The 20,404-nt window shown below is 47.3% G+C and overlaps 1 protein-coding gene across 1 annotated transcript; it reads right to left on the bottom strand.

Annotated features, from left to right (window-relative positions):
• Positions 1-237: 237 nt before the first annotated feature.
• Positions 238-19,724, bottom strand: LOC116369457 (protein O-mannosyl-transferase TMTC2-like; the record flags this gene model as incomplete). The annotated part of the gene is made up of 4 exons (XM_031819482.1): positions 238-1,608; positions 11,281-11,344; positions 13,141-13,255; positions 19,643-19,724. Coding segments are annotated over 4 exons (444 nt in total), but the record flags the coding sequence as incomplete, so codon positions are not given.
• Between the last annotated feature and the right edge of the window lie 680 nt (positions 19,725-20,404).

The raw sequence follows: 20,404 nt of genomic DNA, 5'->3' as shown, positions 1-20,404 counted from the left end.
AAAATGTAGATGTGAAATGGGTGTCCTTTCTATAAAATGTAGATGTGAAATGGGTGTCCTTTCTATAAAATGTAGATGTGAAATGGGTGTCCTTTCTATAAAATGTAGATGTGAAATGGGTGTCCTTTCTATAAAATGTAGATGTGAAATGGGTGTCCTTTCTATAAAATGTAGATGTGAAATGTTAAATCTCTAGACAAAATCTGATGATACCACAATGAATTAACCCACTCAAGGTCCGAAGGTGTTTTTTTATTATGGAATACAGGGAACATAATTAACATGAATTATATAATAATGAACAGGACAAAAATCTACAAATCCCCCATCTTTTAAACAAACACAACCATCTTTTAAAAAAAAGAACTCTTACCATCAATTAGTAAACTCTTTCACTGCTAGCAGAGCCTGGTTGACAGTAGCACACCACCTGATATCCCTGAGCAGGGACAAATTGCTTAAGAACTCCATCTTCTGATGAAATGAAATAAAACCTCTTAATTATATTACATTAAAATAGATAACATGCATCAGGAAGAACTTGTCTGCTGGATATCCTGATACATAAGACAATGTACACCTTTAGCACAGTCTAAAAATACCTACTGTTGGGCGTGAATAAATGTTGTGCCTTGGATATGTTGGCATCCTTGATGGAATAATTTGTAGTTTTGACTTATTGGACTCTATGGTTTTGACTGGAAATTTTTCTTGAATTTATCACTGTCATGATAAGCGCAGGGAAACTTTATGTGCAATCAGCATTAAACCCAGACCGTACTATACTGTATGTAACGCAAATATTCAGGCCAACTTGTTTATCGTGCATCAACAGCATGTACAATGTTTGGCCCCCAAAGCCCTCATGATATCATCAAATGGAGTAGAATTATGACTTCTGTTCCGTAGTCACATCCTAACTCAAATTAAGTTATTTTGGAATACATACAGGTCTCGGAGGGAGAATTTTAAATTAAAGTAAATAAATAAAAATGGGCCCAGAGATACGAGTCATCACGTAACCCCTCAGCTTTCGTCTTAGGAATGTTTTTTTGTTGTCTAATGAGGACTATCCCAGTCCTTGCCTTGTGACCTCAGTAAGACTGCCTCTGAGTAGCCAAGGGTTCTCATCCTTGCTGTGTTGACTTGTGTAGCTAACCTCTCCCATCCTGATGTGACTCGACTGTCCTTCGACCCAGCTCAGGTCGTCATATCGGCCCAAGAAACCCTCAGGCCTTCCCTTACTACCGTTCCAATGAGACTACTGATCTCAAACAGATTGGGTTGGCCTCGGTATTCATCCCTGAGGCACACCAATCCCCTGATCTCTATTTGCTCCATTCCTGGGGTTTCCCGCCTCTTTTTAGGTCCTTCACTCCTATTAAGGGGACCTCACTTGGGGCAATTTCCTGTGTCTTTGAGGGTTCAAGGCCCCTGCGTGGTCCTCAGACCCTGCCTCTCCATGATGTTCCACAACTTGCGCAGGTTGGACTGGGTGATGACGTCATCAGGCTTGAGCTGCAGCGCCCGCAGGTAGTTGGTCTCTGCCTCAGGCAGCCGCCCATTCAGGTGGAGGATGGCGCCCAGATTCATCAAGGCCGCCGGGTACTGGAAAAGAGGGAGACCGAGGGAATGAGGGAGAGAGGAAAGGGAGAGGGACTTGATTAACATATGCGTGTTACACTGTGGATTAGGTGATGTTCTGACAAAATTAAGTCTTTAGAAAGATATTGCTGTTGCTCAAAAGAATGTGGTTAATGGCTGGTGGGGTCAAACTCTTGTTGATGTTTGTGGTTTCCGGAGGTTGCTCAAATGCCAAGTGTTTATGTCATGCCGGGTTAACATTTATAATGATGTTAGCAAAGTCCCTAAGGAGTGGGAGGCTCTCTTCTACGATGGATAGGTCTAGATGCAGTATAGACTGTTTGTCTGGTTGGTAAGGTTGTCACGGTACCAGTATCACAAAATTCAATGGTATCGTGACAAGGAAACAAAACATGAAGCCAGGGGTACAACTTTCACTGGAGACGTCTCCCCCACATTCTGAAATTGCCTTTTTGTCCCCCCCTGTTTTATAATTGGAATGTGATGCAAAATAAGGCAACGGTGTACTTTAGGACCATGCGGATGCCTCCAAGCGGTCGGGGTAGGCTTTTTGGAGCGTTTATCCAAAATAAATATGTTGATATTATAATTATGTCCCCCCCACTTCTAAAACTAAAGTTTCGCCCCTTTATTTCTTTATTTCTTCGGGGGGGAGGACTGTGGAGGACTGTGGGAGGGGTTTCGAATGGTTGAGGGACAGCTATTGGGGAACTGTGGGGGAATTTTGGAGGGTTCGGGTTTCACAAGATTGTGCTCATGAAAAAGGAAACTATGACATATATTTTACATCACTATCATGCACACACACCCTCACAAGGATGGCTCTGTTGCGGAAAGACTGATACATGTTTGATAGTGTCTTGATGCTGTATTGTTTGTCCTTCATGTTCTAATACTTTAATGTTACCCCTTCCTTGTGCTTTTTGTAATAAATTATTATTTTAAAAAAATATTTCAAAAGTTGGCCATACTTAATTTCTTGAGGAAAACAGTCGTAACGTTGGAAACAATCAACCTTATATTGTCACCCAGAATCATGTTGCTTTTCTAAGCTATAGCTAACAATGTTACATACAGTAATTTTTTTAAAGGACCAAATAGTTGAATCTGCTTTGTGTTTTCCTTCGTGATAACCCTACTGGATAGGTCTAGATGCAGTATAGCGATCAGGTAGTCTCAGACAGTACATGCCCTTGAATTCAACTCCTGGCAAACTCTTTCAAATTCACCCTCCCATAAGACCTCTATTTAATGCAGATTCTCATATGCAAGACGTTTTACAGGAGACCTGCCAGGTTTTTGCTATGGATTAAAAGCGAGGCTTTGTTAACTTGACTTGAAGCTGAGTTAATTAAATGGCCATTAAATGATCCCATTTGACATCGCATTAGCTGGTCTGATTTCAGAAAGAGTTTTTACCTTGACGGAGCTGTGGTGCAATGACCTTTGAAACTGAATGAATAAAAAAGTTAGTAGTACAGATTGTTTTGATATCTGTGTTGGGCTGGACGCCATGTTGTGAAGAGTACAGAGCAGTATATTTCCCATAAAGTAGAACTAGTTGAAGATACAGTATGAAGGAAGGGTTATTTGACAGAGAGGATGTTACTGGATGCAGAGATTTCTTGCATGGCACAGTATGAAATCTCATAACACAGATAGATTATATGATGTTCAGCTCAATTGTACTCAGTTCCAACTTTGGTCTCTCTCCGCAGAGTTAAAGAGGGTCATGCCAATATGCCTTGAAGCTCATCATTCCATAAAAGTCTGTCTCTCCAGCCGTCAACTAAGCTAAGCTAATGGGAACAGAGCAGGTTACTCATTTTGTCTTGAGCTACAGTTCTCACCAGGAACTTATACACTAGTCAGTGTGTGTGTGTGTGCATGCGTGCATGTGTGTGTTTGAGTGTGCATGTGTGTATGCGCGTATGTGTGTGTAGGTGTGTGTATGCACACGTACCTGTGTGTGAGTGTTTGTGTATTAGTGAAAGTGAGCACATGTACAGTATCTGTGTTTTTAAGGGTGCTATTTAATCAAATGGCCCTTTGATGTGGCCAAGTGAAACCACCGAGTCGTAACTGAGTATGGAGGAAAGGGATCTCTAGCCTGGGCTCCGGAGCCCTGCAGTATGCCACCGCAAACACACCCAGATCCCAGTCTCACCTCTGGCTCTCCAGCACCCTCCAGACTGGACATTTCCACATGCCTGTGAACCCGACTGTGGGGTTGAAGGAGTTGAGATGCAACTAAAGTTTTTCCCCCAGATAGGAGTTTACACGCCTCTTTAGGTGGTTAGCTTTTACTGTGAGTTTTCTATTTGTACAAAGTTTGACTCTCTTCAGCTTTAACAACTCCAGAGACCAATAAGGCATCTGTATTGTAGCACTAACTAGTCTTTGCCCTATTCCTTTCCAGACAGGGCTTCATAAAGAAACCAGACGCAACATCAAGGCCACTTGGAACCAAAACTGTCCACTGAAACCAATAGAAACCAAACTCTGCTTTGGCTGTTAACTTCCTACTGCAGGTCAGGAGACACCATGGCTCTCTATTGGCTGAGCAGACAGAGGCTGGTGGAGATAGATTAACGTCCTCTAGCATTGTAAACAGCACCCAGGGTGAGTCACAGGAGACACCATGGCTCTCTATAGGCTGAGCAGACAGAGGCTGGTGGAGATAGATTAACGTCCTCTAGCATTGTAAACAGCACCCAGGGTGAGACACTGGAGACGCCCCAGACAGTCATTACAGGGTCCTCTGTTTACATGTGTACACTCACTGGAGCCAGAAACCCATGCCAGAGATCGCTCTCTCTTAAAGCTGAGGCGGTGAATAATGTGGTGGGGCTGGTCAGATCCAAACACAGCCAAACAAAACCTTTACCCGAGGATGACAGTAGCTGTTGACCATCATTTTTACATTTGCGTAATTTAGCAGACGCTCTTATCCAGAGTGACTGCATACATTTTTCATACTGGTCCCCCGTGGGAATTGAACCCACAACCCTGGCCGGCAAACAACATGCTCTACCAACTGAGCCACACAGGACATATCATTGCCTCAAAATGGATATCCACAGTATAATTTTCAATCTAAATTCCATTCAATTTGGAATTTGATTTGCACGATGGAGAAAGCTAACTGAATTGAAATGAAAGTGCCCTGAACTCAACAGTGTTGCATCGCATAGTAATTCAGTAAACCCAATATCAACTGCCTAACAAGAAATGGTAACCACTCTGTGTACGGTCAACAATGATCTTTCATTGTGGCACCATCAGAGTCCAACTGACCTCTGTTTCACCCAGCAAAAGCTGCCCACCATTTCCCCAACACACAGTATGGTCTTTCTCAGCAGGTGGTGGTTGACCTGCATATTAACACAGTGTTATGGACATGAGCTCCACGATTCAACTCTGATAGGTTTTCCATAGGGCTACTCGCTACTCGCTCTCTCACAGAGGAAATGTACTGAACTGATGACTGGAACAGTGGAACAGAGACTTAAGTTATAACAGATTCAAATCTAAGGCTGATAATATAGTATATGGGCATTGTCACATTAATCACACTCTATTTGAAACTACAATGTATGTACTGCGTTTAGGGATAGTAACTTTGCGGTTGTGAATAGTTTAAGGAACAGAGAAAACAAAACACAAATGCAGTCAAACCTAACGGCCCATTAGGAATTAGGACGTGTGGTAACTCTGTCCGTCATCCTCTGTTGCACTCTGAAGTTTTTGGTTTTTCTCTCGAAGGTACACTCCTTTGACAAATTGTCTTTCCCAGCACGTCTGGCCACAGATGTTGAATTTTTCATGACCCGAAACGCTTTTGGATTAAGTTGATATTTGAGGACTTGACATTCGCTAAGCAGACAGGCACAGCGAAATGTCAAAGACAAGAGGGGCTTTACTTCCGAATAATGACTGAGTGTAAACCCTTGACTTGTTGGAGAGTGTGGATTAGAGGACCTTGGCCTTTCTGTGAATTACACTGAATAATAAATACAACTGTCTGACTGGGAACTGATTGTGAAGGACACCGAGACACGGACATACCGACTAACTTCTGTTACAGACAAACTGTTGTGAAGGACACCGAGACACGGACATACCGACTAACTTCTGTTACAGACAAACTGATTGTGAAGGACACCGAGACACGGACATACCGACTAACTTCTGTTACAGACAAACTGATTGTGAAGGACACCGAGACACGGACATACCGACTAACTTCTGTTACAGACAAACTGATTGTGAAGGACACTGAGACACGGACATACCGACTAACTTCTGTTACAGACAAACTGATGTGAAGGACACCGAGACACGGACATACCGACTAACTTCTGTTACAGACAAACTGATTGTGAAGGACACCGAGACACGGACATACCGACTAACTTCTGTTACAGACAAACTGATTGTGAAGGACACCGAGACACGGACATACCGACTAACTTCTGTTACAGACAAACTGTTGTGAAGGACACCGAGACACGGACATACCGACTAACTTCTGTTACAGACAAACTGATTGTGAAGGACACCGAGACACGGACATACCGACTAACTTCTGTTACAGACAAACTGATGTGAAGGACACCGAGACACGGACATACCGACTAACTTCTGTTACAGACACTGATTGTGAAGGACACCGAGACACGGACATACCGACTAACTTCTGTTACAGACAAACTGATTGTGAAGGACACCGAGACACGGACATACCGACTAACTTCGGTTACAGACAAACTGTTGTGAAGGACACCGAGACACGGACATACTGACTAACTTCTGTTACAGACAAACTGATTGTGAAGGACACCGAGACACGGACATACCGACTAACTTCTGTTACAGACAAACTGATTGTGAAGGACACCGAGACACGGACATACGGGACTAACTTCTGTTACAGACAAACTGTTGTGAAGGACACCGAGACACGGACATACCGACTAACTTCTGTTACAGACACTGATTGTGAAGGACACCGAGACACGGACATACCGACTAACTTCTGTTACAGACAAACTGATTGTGAAGGACACCGAGACACGGACATACCGACTAACCTCTGTTACAGACAAACTGTTGTGAAGGACACCGAGACACGGACATACCGACTAACTTCTGCTACAGACAAACTGATTGTGAAGGACACCGAGACACGGACATACCGACTAACTTCTGTTACAGACAAACTGATTGTGAAGGACACCGAGACACGGACATACCGACTAACTTCTGTTACAGACAAACTGATTGTGAAGGACACCGAGACACGGACATACCGACTAACTTCTGCTACAGACAAACTGATTGTGAAGGACACCGAGACACGGACATACCGACTAACTTCTGTTACAGACAAACTGATTGTGAAGGACACCGAGACACGGACATACCGACTAACTTCTGTTACAGACAAACTGATTGTGAAGGACACCGAGACACGGACATACCGACTAACTTCGGTTACAGACAAACTGTTGTGAAGGACACCGAGACACGGACATACCGACTAACTTCTGTTACAGACAAACTGATTGTGAAGGACACCGAGACACGGACATACCGACTAACTTCTGTTACAGACAAACTGATTGTGAAGGACACCGAGACAGGGACATACGGGACTAACTTCTGTTACAGACAAACTGTTGTGAAGGACACCGAGACACGGACATACCGACTAACTTCTGTTACAGACACTGATTGTGAAGGACACCGAGACACGGACATACCGACTAACTTCTGTTACAGACAAACTGATTGTGAAGGACACCGAGACACGGACATACCGACTAACTTCTGTTACAGACAAACTGATTGTGAAGGACACCGAGACACGGACATACCGACTAACTTCTGTTACAGACAAACTGTTGTGAAGGACACCGAGACACGGACATACCGACTAACTTCTGTTACAGACAAACTGATTGTGAAGGACACCGAGACACGGACATACCGACTAACTTCTGTTACAGACAAACTGTTGTGAAGGACACCGAGACACGGACATACCGACTAACTTCTGTTACAGACAAACTGTTGTGAAGGACACCGAGACACGGACATACCGACTAACTTCTGTTACAGACAAACTGATTGTGAAGGACACAGAGACACGGACATACCGACTAACCTCTGTTACAGACAAACTGTTGTGAAGGACACCGAGACACGGACATACCGACTAACTTCTGCTACAGACAAACTGATTGTGAAGGACACCGAGACACGGATATACCGACTAACTTCTGTTACAGACAAACTGATTGTGAAGGACACCGAGACACGGACATACCGACTAACTTCTGTTACAGACAAACTGATTGTGAAGGACACCGAGACACGGACATACCGACTAACTTCTGTTACAGACAAACTGATTGTGAAGGACACCGAGACACGGACATACCGACTAACTTCTGTTACAGACAAACTGATTGTGAAGGACACCGAGACACGGACATACCGACTAACTTCTGTTACAGACAAACTGATTGTGAAGGACACCGAGACACGGACATACCGACTAACTTCTGTTACAGACAAACTGATTGTGAAGGACACCGAGACACGGACATACCGACTAACTTCTGTTACAGACAAACTGATTGTGAAGGACACCGAGACACGGACATACCGACTAACTTCTGTTACAGACAAACTGATTGTGAAGGACACCGAGACACGGACATACCGACTAACTTCTGTTACAGACAAACTGATTGTGAAGGACACCGAGACACGGACATACCGACTAACTTCTGTTACAGACAAACTGATTGTGAAGGACACCGAGACACGGACATACCGACTAACCTCTGTTACAGACAAACTGTTGTGAAGGACACCGAGACACGGACATACCGACTAACTTCTGCTACAGACAAACTGATTGTGAAGGACACCGAGACACGGACATACCGACTAACTTCTGTTACAGACAAACTGATTGTGAAGGACACCGAGACACGGACATACCGACTAACTTCTGTTACAGACAAACTGATTGTGAAGGACACCGAGACACGGACATACCGACTAACTTCTGTTACAGACAAACTGATTGTGAAGGACACCGAGACACGGACATACCGACTAACTTCTGTTACAGACAAACTGATTGTGAAGAACACCGAGACACGGACATACCGACTAACTTCTGTTACAGACAAACTGATTGTGAAGGACACCGAGACACGGACATACCGACTAACTTCTGTTACAGACAAACTGATGTGAAGGACACCGAGACACGGACATACCGACTAACTTCTGTTACAGACACTGATTGTGAAGGACACCGAGACACGGACATACCGACTAACTTCTGTTACAGACAAACTGATTGTGAAGGACACCGAGACACGGACATACCGACTAACTTCGGTTACAGACAAACTGTTGTGAAGGACACCGAGACACGGACATACCGACTAACTTCTGTTACAGACAAACTGATTGTGAAGGACACCGAGACACGGACATACCGACTAACTTCTGTTACAGACAAACTGATTGTGAAGGACACCGAGACAGGGACATACAGGACTAACTTCTGTTACAGACAAACTGTTGTGAAGGACACCGAGACACGGACATACCGACTAACTTCTGTTACAGACACTGATTGTGAAGGACACCGAGACACGGACATACCGACTAACTTCTGTTACAGACAAACTGATTGTGAAGGACACCGAGACACGGACATACCGACTAACTTCTGTTACAGACAAACTGATTGTGAAGGACACCGAGACACGGACATACCGACTAACTTCTGTTACAGACAAACTGATTGTGAAGGAACACCGAGACACGGACATACCGACTAACTTCTGTTACAGACAAACTGATTGTGAAGGACACCGAGACACGGACATACCGACTAACTTCTGTTACAGACAAACTGATTGTGAAGGACACCGAGACACGGACATACCGACTAACTTCTGTTACAGACAAACTGATTGTGAAGGACACCGAGACACGGACATACCGACTAACTTCTGTTACAGACAAACTGATTGTGAAGGACACCGAGACACGGACATACCGACTAACTTCTGTTACAGACAAACTGATTGTGAAGGACACCGAGACACGGACATACCGACTAACTTCTGTTACAGACAAACTGATTGTGAAGGACACCGAGACACGGACATACCGACTAACTTCTGTTACAGACAAACTGATTGTGAAGGACACCGAGACACGGACATACCGACTAACTTCTGTTACAGACAAACTGATTGTGAAGGACACCGAGACACGGACATACCGACTAACTTCTGTTACAGACAAACTGATTGTGAAGGACACCGAGACACGGACATACCGACTAACTTCTGTTACAGACAAACTGATTGTGAAGGACACCGAGACACGGACATACCGACTAACTTCTGTTACAGACAAACTGATTGTGAAGGACACCGAGACACGGACATACCGACTAACTTCTGTTACAGACAAACTGATTGTGAAGGACACCGAGACACGGACAGACAGACAAGATGATTTTATAGGAAACAATTGAAAGAGTGTGTGCCAAGGACAGCTGTTGCACTTTTTCTACAAAACTTTACTGTCTGAGGATATCAACTTAAATCCCCTATGAAAACTCCCTCCAAAATGGCTGGTAAACGAATAACACAGCCTACCCAGTCCCTCCATTGACTTCCAATTGGTTATTCTCCCCCCCGTAACTATTCCCCAGGTCGTTGCTGTAAATGAGAATGTGTTCTCAGTCAACTTAAAATAAGGGTTAAATAAAACAATGACAAAAGATGAGACTCCAAACAGCCTCCAGCTAACTCTCCAGACTCCAAACAGCCTCCAGCTAACTCTCCAGACTCCAAACAGCCTCCAGCTAACTCTCCAGACTCCAAACAGCTTCCAGACTTCAAACAGCCTCCAAGCTAACTCTCCAGACTCCAAACAGCCTCCAGCTAACTCTCCAGACTCCAAACAGCCTCCAGCTAACTCTCCAGACTCCAAACAGCCTCCAGCTAACTCTCCAGACTCCAAACAGCCTCCAGCTAACTCTCCAGACTCCAAACAGCCTCCAGACTCCAAACAGCCTCCAAGCTAACTCTCCAGACTCCAAACAGCCTCCAAGCTAACTCTCCAGACTCCAAACAGCCTCCAGACTTCAAACAGCCTCCAGCTAACTCTCCAGACTCCAAACAGCCTCCAAGCTAACTCTCCAGACTCCAAACAGCCTCCAGCTAACTCTCCAGACTCCAAACAGCCTCCAAGCTAACTCTCGTGACTCAAAATGGCGCATAAGTCAGTGAGCGTGGCAAATGACCAGGGGAGACCTCATCTACTCCTGTCTAAAACACACGTCCTTATGACTCTATATTACCCTCTCTCTCATAGCACTCCACCACGCATCCACTCCCTTTGAAGGGACTGATTGATGCGCTGCAGAGAGAGAGCTCTACCTTCATCTCTAACCATAGAATCAGAGACCCAGATCCTGCTCTCCAGTTCTAACAAACAATGGGAGGCATTGATGGAGCAGTCATGGTGGACTAGGGCTGATTGTATGTAATGGTGGAGTGTGTGTATGTGTGTGTGTGCGTGTCCACCAGTTTGAGTAAAAAAAGCTCATTGGGCCAAGGTACTCACGTCTGGTCTGAGGTTTGCCGCGCGCTCATAATGCCGCTCTGCTGCCTTGTTTAGACTGGCCTGTCTGGAGAGGGAGATAGTGAAATACAGAGATGAGGGAGGCATGGCAAGAGGAGGAAGGGCAATAGAGGACGTCATTACACATGTCTTACACAGAGTCTGACAGTATTACCGTGACATGACGGCAGAAGGAGTTATGTATTGGATAGAGAAGCATTCTTTCATTATAATTTAATATTTCCCATAAAGTATTGAGATCCTGATGGCACTTTGATGCTGAAAAATACTCCCTCAAATGACTCTGAAACACTATGCTGCATATATTTCTGATACTAACTGCACTTAATATGTTAATGCTAATTAGACAAAGGCAGAAGTCTTTCCAGACATATTCATAAGGTGTATGACTCAGAGAAATATGTCTCTATTAACTTTGCATAAAGGAAAGTCTGCCTTGGGAATACTAGCTAGTAGTGCTTCATCATTCCATTCATATCAAATTCATGCCTGACTCTTAAGATCCATTCTTCATCTATTCAACGTCTTTAATTTAAATCTGTCAACTTTTTGAAGGCGTTGGTGTTTCCCACTGTATCTGAGAGAATCTACACAATCTACAATGTTGGGAGAATCTGGAGTTTGGCTTTGAACAATTCTTCAAAGAGAAGGAAACGCTGACACTACGCAACAGGTAAGGACTTTGACTTTGATTTTCACGGGTCCAAACTTGGTGCTCCCCTATTGGTCTCTGTCAAGAAGAGCCACGGGGTGTACAAGGATATGGCAAACCACTTCTACAGTCTGGATGAAGACCAATGATCACTGAGTTTCAGAACAAAGTACGTTTTCCCAGTCTAATGCTTGATGTTGACAATAATTTGGTGGCATCCAAAGTGTCAAATAGTTATTTATTTGCCATACGGAACAGTGAGTAAGAGGTGCATTTTGACCCGCATTAATACACCCAAAGACATGTCTGCATCAGAATGTCTCAGCACAGTCCTAAGAGTGTCGTATTACAGGATTAGTTGAGTGAATATGTCATGGTGTTTTTTCCTCGATGCAGTAGGCTTATATCGAAGAGGGCCCGAATATGATGATTTGTCTATCCGTTTTTACTCTCCACATCCAAGCAGCAGTCCCCTTGCCGAGCAGTCGACGTATAACTCTCAAATCCTCCGCAGCACTACACTTTGGATGAAGGATGCTGTAGCTTCAATTACTTTTCCAGATATGTAGAGCAAAAAGGAATTAAGAGACGTCGTTTCCTATACTTCCTCCAGTTGCAGTGAGTTGAGAGGATTTGCAGTCCCCTATTCCAAACGTATAAAATGTATGTGCTGTCTGTGCTCAGACTTGCCAAGCCGAACGGCACCCGAGGTATGCCTGTGTTTCTTTACAAGCCCTGGACTGAAACGTCACTAGCATGAATCAAAACTACAACCGCTGTTTCCATGTGTTGTATATTAACTATAAAACCAGTTGAACCATACAAACGACTTAAAAAGGACCGTTTCCATGCAAACTGCCATTATCTTATTAAACGTCAGAGCTGAAGTGTCTTTGAGAGTGTTAGCGGGCACAATGCCATATGGATTGAGTCGTGAATGATGAAATGCCTTGGCAACCAACTCTCTATCACCGAGGAATTAACCTTCAGAGACACCTTCTGCTATTTTCACGACTAAGACATCTGAATACATCCAACAGAAACTCTACATGCGCTGAAGACCTACAGTTTGTAAGGCTTTATAAACACATTTGATTGATACTCATTAAAGTATGATTGGGCAGCATTTGTGAAAATACCAGGCACTCTTTAAACACTGTAATACCATTTTTATACTCTGTCACACCCACCTGAGCATGTGAGCGGCACTGAAGACCACATCAAACTCTGAGCTGTCCAGATCTGCAGCTCTCTCTGCCATCTCTGCTGCCTCCGCCAGACGAGACTGCTCCAGCAGAAACTGGCCTGTCCATTAGACAGAGAGAAACAGAGACCGAGAAAGAGATGGAAAGAGATAAAGGAGAATGAGAGGGAGAGAGGGAGAGAAGGAGGGGAGAGGGAGAGAGGGAGAGAGGGAGAGAGGGAGAGAGGGAGGGGAGAGGGAGAGAGGGAGAGAGGGAGGGGAGAGGGAGAGAGGGAGAGAGGGAGGGGACGGGGAGAGAGGGAGAGAGGGAGAGAAGGAGGGGACAGGGAGAGAGGGAGGAGACAAAAAAAGGGAAAGAGAGAGAGACAGTGAGACACCCAGGGGAAAGACAGAAAGAAAGAAAGAGGACAATAGGAAGCAAAAAGATGGGTTCAGGAGACAGGGCAGCAAGAAGGACAGAAAGGAGAGGGTGAGGAAAAGAGGAGAGAGAGAGACAGTGAGGGTTTTTGTCATGCTCAGTGATTTGTGGAAGTCCAGCTGAGTCGAAGGAGTTTCATGTATGTCCCCTGGGAGCAGGACCAACTGGCTCTACCTCCACAGGAGTCTGCTGAGGAGGAATACATTACTACTATGTCTGGGACGCAGATGGTATATTATGTTGGACTGTGTAATGTGCAGAGGTTTCCCTATACAAATCAGTGTGTGTGTTTGTGTGGGTGCGTGTTCCAACATGTGTGCGTGTTTGTCTGCATACGTGAGGTATCCTCTTTCACAGGTTTTTAGAATCTGTAAAAATAGTCTTCCTATGTCTCGGATGTCATACCTCATTGGGTGTCAGTCAGCAATAACCATCACTTGGATGCAGAGGGTTGCTACGGGTCACATGTAGCGTGACACATGCATGCTCCCTGCATCAGAGCATGTGTTAGTCTGAACAATGGCAGGAAAGGAGGCTTGACCTCTCATGTCAGCTCTCGCCCTCCCTGTCCCACAGTTCAGAGAGTCTGTAAGCACATTCTTACAGTCTCACCAACAACATACTGGAGTCAGTCCAGTCACAGTGGAGGAGGAATGGCTGTAGCGGCCCGATTACGAGTGTTGGTGTTGGGGGCCAGTAAAAATAAACCTCTGAAAAGAGGCTAGGAGGTCGCAGAGAGAGGGCAAATGACTCTGTCCAAAGAAAGCAACACGGCCCGCCAGGACCCAAACACAACCCCGAGACTCGAGACCGAGATACACAGAGAGAGAGACACAGGGAGGGAGAGAGGGAGAGACACAGAGAGAGAGAGACACAGGGAGGGAGAGAGGGAGAGACACAGGGAGGGAGAGAGGGAGAGACACAGGGAGGGAGAGACACAGAGAGAGATACACAGAGAGAGAGAGAGAGACACAGGGAGGGAGAGAGGGAGAGACACAGGGAGAGATAAACAGAGAGAGAGAGCCACAGGGAGGGAGAGAGGGAGAGACACGGAGGGAGAGAGAGAGAGACACAGGGAGGGAGAGAGGGAGAGACACAGGGAGAGATACACAGAGAGAGACACACAGGGAGGCAGAGAGGGAGAGACACAGGGAGGGAGAGAGAGACACAGGGAGGGAGAGAGAGAGAGACACAGGGAGGGAGAGAGGGAGAGACACAGGGAGAGATACACAGAGAGAGAGAGACACAGGGAGGGAGAGAGGGAGAGACACAGGGAGAGATACACAGAGAGAGATAGACACAGGGAGGGAGAGAGGGAGAGACACAGGGAGAGATACACAGGGAGGGAGAGAGGGAGAGACACAGGGAGGGAGAAAGGGAGAGACACAGGGAGGGAGAGACACAGAGAGAGATACACAGAGAGAGAGAGACACAGGGAGGGAGAGAGGGAGAGACACAGGGAGAGATACACAGAGAGAGAGACACACAGGGAGGGAGAGAGGGAGAGACACAGGGAGGGAGAGAGGGAGAGACACAAGGAGAGATACACAGAGAGAGAGACACAGGGAGGGAGAGAGGGAGAGACACAGGGAGAGATACACAGAGAGAGACACAGGGAGGGAGAGAGGGAGAGACACAGGGAGAGATACACAGGAGGGAGAGAGGGAGAGACACAGGGAGGGAGAGATGGAGAGACACAGGGAGGGAGAGAGGGAGAGACACAGGGAGAGATACACAGAGAGGGAGAGACACAGGGAGGGAGAGAGGGAGAGACACAGGGAGGGAGAGACACAGAGAGGGAGAGACACAGGGAGGGAGAGAGGGAGAGACACATGGAGGGAGAGAGGGAGAGACACAGTGAGAGATACACAGAGAGGGAGAGACACAGGGAGGGAGAGAGGGAGAGACACAGGGAGGGAGAGAGGGAGAGACACAGGGAGGGAGAGACACAGGGAGGGAGAGACACAGGGAGGGAGAGACACAGGGAGGGAGAGAGGGAGAGACACAGGGGGGAGAGAGGGAGAGACACAGGGAGGGAGAGACACAGGGAGGGAGAGAGGGAGAGACACAGGGAGGGAGAGACACAGGGAGGGAGAGAGGGAGAGACACAGGGGGGGAGAGAGGGAGAGACACAGGGAGGGAGAGAGGGAGAGACCACAGGGAGGGAGAGACACAGGGAGGGAGAGAGGGAGAGACACAGGGAGAGAGGGAGAGACAGGGAGGGAGAGAGGGAGAGACACAGGGAGGGAGAGAGGGGAGAGACACAGGGAGGGAGAGGGAGAGACACAGGGAGGAGAGACACAGGGAGGGAGGAGAGGGAGAGACACAGGGGAGGGAGGAGAGGGAGAGACACAGGGAGGGAGAGAGGGAGAGACACAGGGAGGGAGAGAGGGAGAGACACAGGGAGGGAGAGATCACAGGGAGGGAGAGAGGGAGAGACACAGGGGGGGAGAGAGGGAGAGACACAGGGAGGGAGAGAGGGAGAGACACAGGGGGGGAGAGAGGAGAGGACCACAGGGAGGGAGGGACACAGGGAGGGAGAGAGGGGAGAGACACAGGGAGGGAGAGACACAGGGGAGGGAGAGAGGGAGAGACACAGGGGGGGAGAGAGGGAGAGACACAGGGAGGGCGAGAGGGAGAGACACAGGGAGGGAGAGAGGGAGAGACACAGGGAGGGAGAGAGGGAGAGACACAGGGAGTGAGAGAGGGAGAGACACAGGGAGGGAGAGAGGGAGAGACACAGGGGAGGGAGAGAGGGAGAGACACAGGGAGGGAGAGAGGGAGAGGACACAGGGAGGGAGAGACACAGGGAGGGAGGAGAGGGAGAGACACAGGGAGGGAGAGAGGGAGAGACACAGGGAGGGAGAGAGGGAGAGACACAGGGAGGGAGAGAGGGAGAGACACAGGAGGGAGAGACACAGGGAGGGAGAGAGGGAGAGACACAGGGAGGGAGAGAGGGAGAGCCACAGGGAGGGAGAGAGGGAGAGACACAGGGAGGGAGAGAGGGAGAGACACAGGGAGGGAGAGACACAGGGAGAGAGACACAGGGAGGAGAGGAGAGACACAGGAGGGAGAGAGGGAGAGAACACAGGGAGGGAGGAGAGACACAGGGAGGAGAGAGGGAGACACAGGGAGGGAGAGAGGGAGAGACACAGGGAGGGAGAGAGGGAGAGGACACAGGGAGGGAGACGAGGGAGAGACAGGGAGGGAGAGAGGGAGAGACACAGGGGGAGGGGAGAGAGGGAGAGACACAGGGAGGGAGAGAGGGAGAGACACAGGAGAGGGAGAGACACAGGGAGGGAGAGAGGGAGAGACACAGGGAGGGAGAGAGGGAGAGGACACAGGGAGGGAGAGAGGAAGAGACACAGGGAGGGAGAGAGGAGAGCACAGGGAGGAGAGAGGGAGAGACACAGGGAGGGAGAGAGGGAGAGACACAGGGAGGGAGAGAGGGAGAGACACAGGGGTGAGAGAGGGAGAGACACAGGGAGGAGAGAGGGAGAGACACAGGGAGGGAGAAGAGGGAGAGACACAGGGAGGGAGAGACACAGGGAGGGAGAGAGGGAGAGACACAGGGAGGGAGAGAGGGAAGAGACACAGGGAGGAGAGGGACGACACAGGGAGGGGAGCGAAGAGAGGGAGAGACACCAGGGAAGGAGAGAGGGAGCGACACGGGAGGGACGAGAGGGAGAGGACACAGGAGGAAGGAGAGCGAGGAGAGAGAGACACAGGGAGGGAGGTAGCACAAGGGAGGGAGAGAGGGAGAGGACACCAGGGAGGGAGAAGAGACACAGGGAGGGAGAGAGGGAGAGACACAGGGGAGAGAGGAGAGGGAGAGAGAGACACAGGGGGCGGAGAGAGGACGCGACACAGGGAAGGAGAGAGGGAGAGACACAGGGAGGGAGAGACACAAGGGAGGGAGAGAGGGAAGTGAGACACAGGAGGGAGAAGAGGGAGCGATTACAGAGAGGGGAGCGATTACAGGGAGAGACGAGCAGGGCGAGACACAGGAGGAGAGAGGAGAGACACAGGGAGGGAGAAGAGGGGCGAGACACAGGGAGGGAGGAGACACCAGGGCGGGAGGAGAGGGAGAGGACACAGGGAGGGGAGAGGAGAGACAGAGACACAGGGGAGGGAGAGACACAGGGAGGGATGAGAGGGAGAGACACAGGGAGGGAGAGAGGGAGAGACACACGGGAGGAGAGAGAGGGATAGACCACAGGAAGGGAGAGAGGGAGAGACACAGGGAGGGAGAGACGATGAATGGCAGCATTTACAGAAGCACACGCAGACTAACCGGCTTATAGCGTTTCTCCTCAATCAGTGAAAGGCAAGCATCCTTATCGGTGGTGGTGTAGTCCGATCCGGTTTCCCCCCAAGTATGTGGAGATTACGTCTACTGTATGTATGACCTCATACAACCTGATACCAAATGCAAACCAAACTAAAGGCAGGCATATCTCTTTCGCTAACTAGAGCGGCTTTAAAAGTGGCTACAGGACATGTTTTTACACTTAACAAGCACTTTATATGTGCTATGTGGGAGTACTGTAGAGTACTGTGGATAAGGTGTCTTTATCAAACTGCCTGAGGTAAGTTCTTATGGTGGGTCAAGCTACAATACACTGTTACTGTAGGAAGTCCCTACATGGAGTAGTTTAATGGTATGTGTGTGTGTGTTTGTTTGTGCACGTGTAGTGCTTAATTTGTAAATCGGTAGGTGCCGGAACAAAATGTGAGCACCAGAGGGGGTGACCTGGGGAGCTCTGAGGTAACGGAACGCATGAGAGAAAAAATCTCCTTTATAATAAAGCATTGAATGCATATCATCACATTTGCATAGTGGCATACAGAAGTTGCACAAATGGGTACCATTTGAATAGTTTAGGGTCCGGAAAAAATGTGTCCTTTTAGAAACGCATTTCATGCAATTCTATGTCATTTTACATGACTGGAGACTGAATATTTTTACTGCTGCATAAATGATGGAAATGACAGGCTACTTTGACAAACTGAGAATCTGAGATAAATGAAAAGGACTTTGTGTTGAATCCATCAATAGCCTAAGCCTAGATGTGTGGAGACATATTGTAGGCTATAATATGAGGAGGACACTAGTCCTAAAAATGCTTTCCAGTGTCACCGACTGACCCAATGATGCGCAGCTCTCTTGCAGCCGATTCGTTCCTACCAAAAGCCTATATATCTCTCTTGCTTTACTTTGTAAAACAATATTTGGAAGTTAATCAAATATTTTGTTAGCCTACAACAGACAAATTAGAGTCCTCTCTTTTCAGCAGGAGACATTTTCTTTCCAACCTGTGTTTTCCTGCGATTGTATTTGAAATATAGCGAGGCCTGTCTTGTCTGCATGCTGTTCACTGACAGGTCGGCCGTGTTCCGCACTGTAGGCTATGCCTTGTTATTGGGCTACACACAATCCACAGCTAGGCACATTTTTAAAGAAGATCCTCTGTGACTAAAATATAGTCATTTTCATGGTGTAGTAGGCTATTCTGAATGATTTCAATTCTTTCTGAACAGACAGCAGTAATTCTATAACGTTGGCAAATGTATTTCAATGTATCAGGGGTGCTGCAGCTCCTCCAGAACCCTTCGCCTGGCTATGATTCAATGACTGAGGAAATCAATGATGTAGTGCAACGCTGGAGAGGTGAGAGTTGCAGGCTCATGCCTATCAGAGCAGAGGGAGGGAGAGAGATCAGGGAGAGAGTTCATCTCATTCTAGTCTGTGAGAGATACAGTCACGCACCTCACACAGCCACGAGTTGGTCTCAGCATAGGATACAATGATGCACAATCCATACTGTAAATTCAGGCCGGCGCAACCCGAATCAACTATTAGAATATCAGGCAGTAGAATTGACGAAGAGGCAACTCAAATTAGTACACTACAAAAAGTCAATGTTTCATGCCATGAGAGGTACCGGATAGGCAAATAGGTTCCAGAACAAATCAGTCCAAAACGGAGAGCTGCCGGATCTTGTTCCGGCAGGATCTGGCTCAAATGAAGCAATGTGCGCGGGTACTTCATATGAGTTCTGGTACATACCATAATGCATGTAGCAGTTTCCTTTGGAAGGGTCCAGCTGAATGGCTCTTCGATAGTAACCCTCTGCCTCAGTCTTCTGCCCCTAGGAGACAAAACAGGAACGTTGATTAGCTACTGTAGATCAGTTACAAGTCGTCCTCAGTCATTAATTGTGATTTAGCTGATGTTCGAGCTCTCGCAGTGGTTCCTGTTTCTGGCACGGGCGTAATTGTGCGGCTGCAATTAGATTTACTCAAAACCCAAAACAGACGTGAGTTGCCATATGGTTAGAAGATTGAACATGCAGTAGAAACCAGAAACCACCCACTCTCCTCGTAAATGAGATTTAGCAAATATTTCACAGTCGAGATGTGGACGGGGAAATCAGCAGTAAATTTGAACAACCGTTCCATATGCCCCTGATGTGCCAGGTTGTTTCAAACAATCAGCATATCCTGTAGGGCAACAACAATCATCTGCATTTACTCTGCATCTGCTACGGATTATTTTCCTACGCTTTCATGCATGAGTTGACACATGGTAGCAGGGCCTCAACTGTAAACCAGGAAACTGTACTCCATAGAGAACGCTTCAAACCCCATTTTCCCCCAGCAGCAGAGTGTGTGTGTGTGTCACACTATCACTTTTTCTCAGTCAGAGAGTGTGTATCGCACTATAGCCTCGCAACAAACTGAAAGTGATACTGCTGCCTCTGTGTGTACCCCCCCCCCCCCGTTTTTCACGCTTCAGCACTGATTGCTTCCATATTGGCTATGGATTTGC

This window comes from Oncorhynchus kisutch, unplaced genomic scaffold (assembly GCF_002021735.2).
Source record: "Oncorhynchus kisutch isolate 150728-3 unplaced genomic scaffold, Okis_V2 scaffold2198, whole genome shotgun sequence".
In the NCBI taxonomy this organism is placed as follows: domain Eukaryota; kingdom Metazoa; phylum Chordata; class Actinopteri; order Salmoniformes; family Salmonidae; genus Oncorhynchus; species Oncorhynchus kisutch.
The sequence above is the reverse complement of the archived record's forward strand: the minus strand, read 5'-3'. Positions and strand labels throughout refer to the sequence as shown.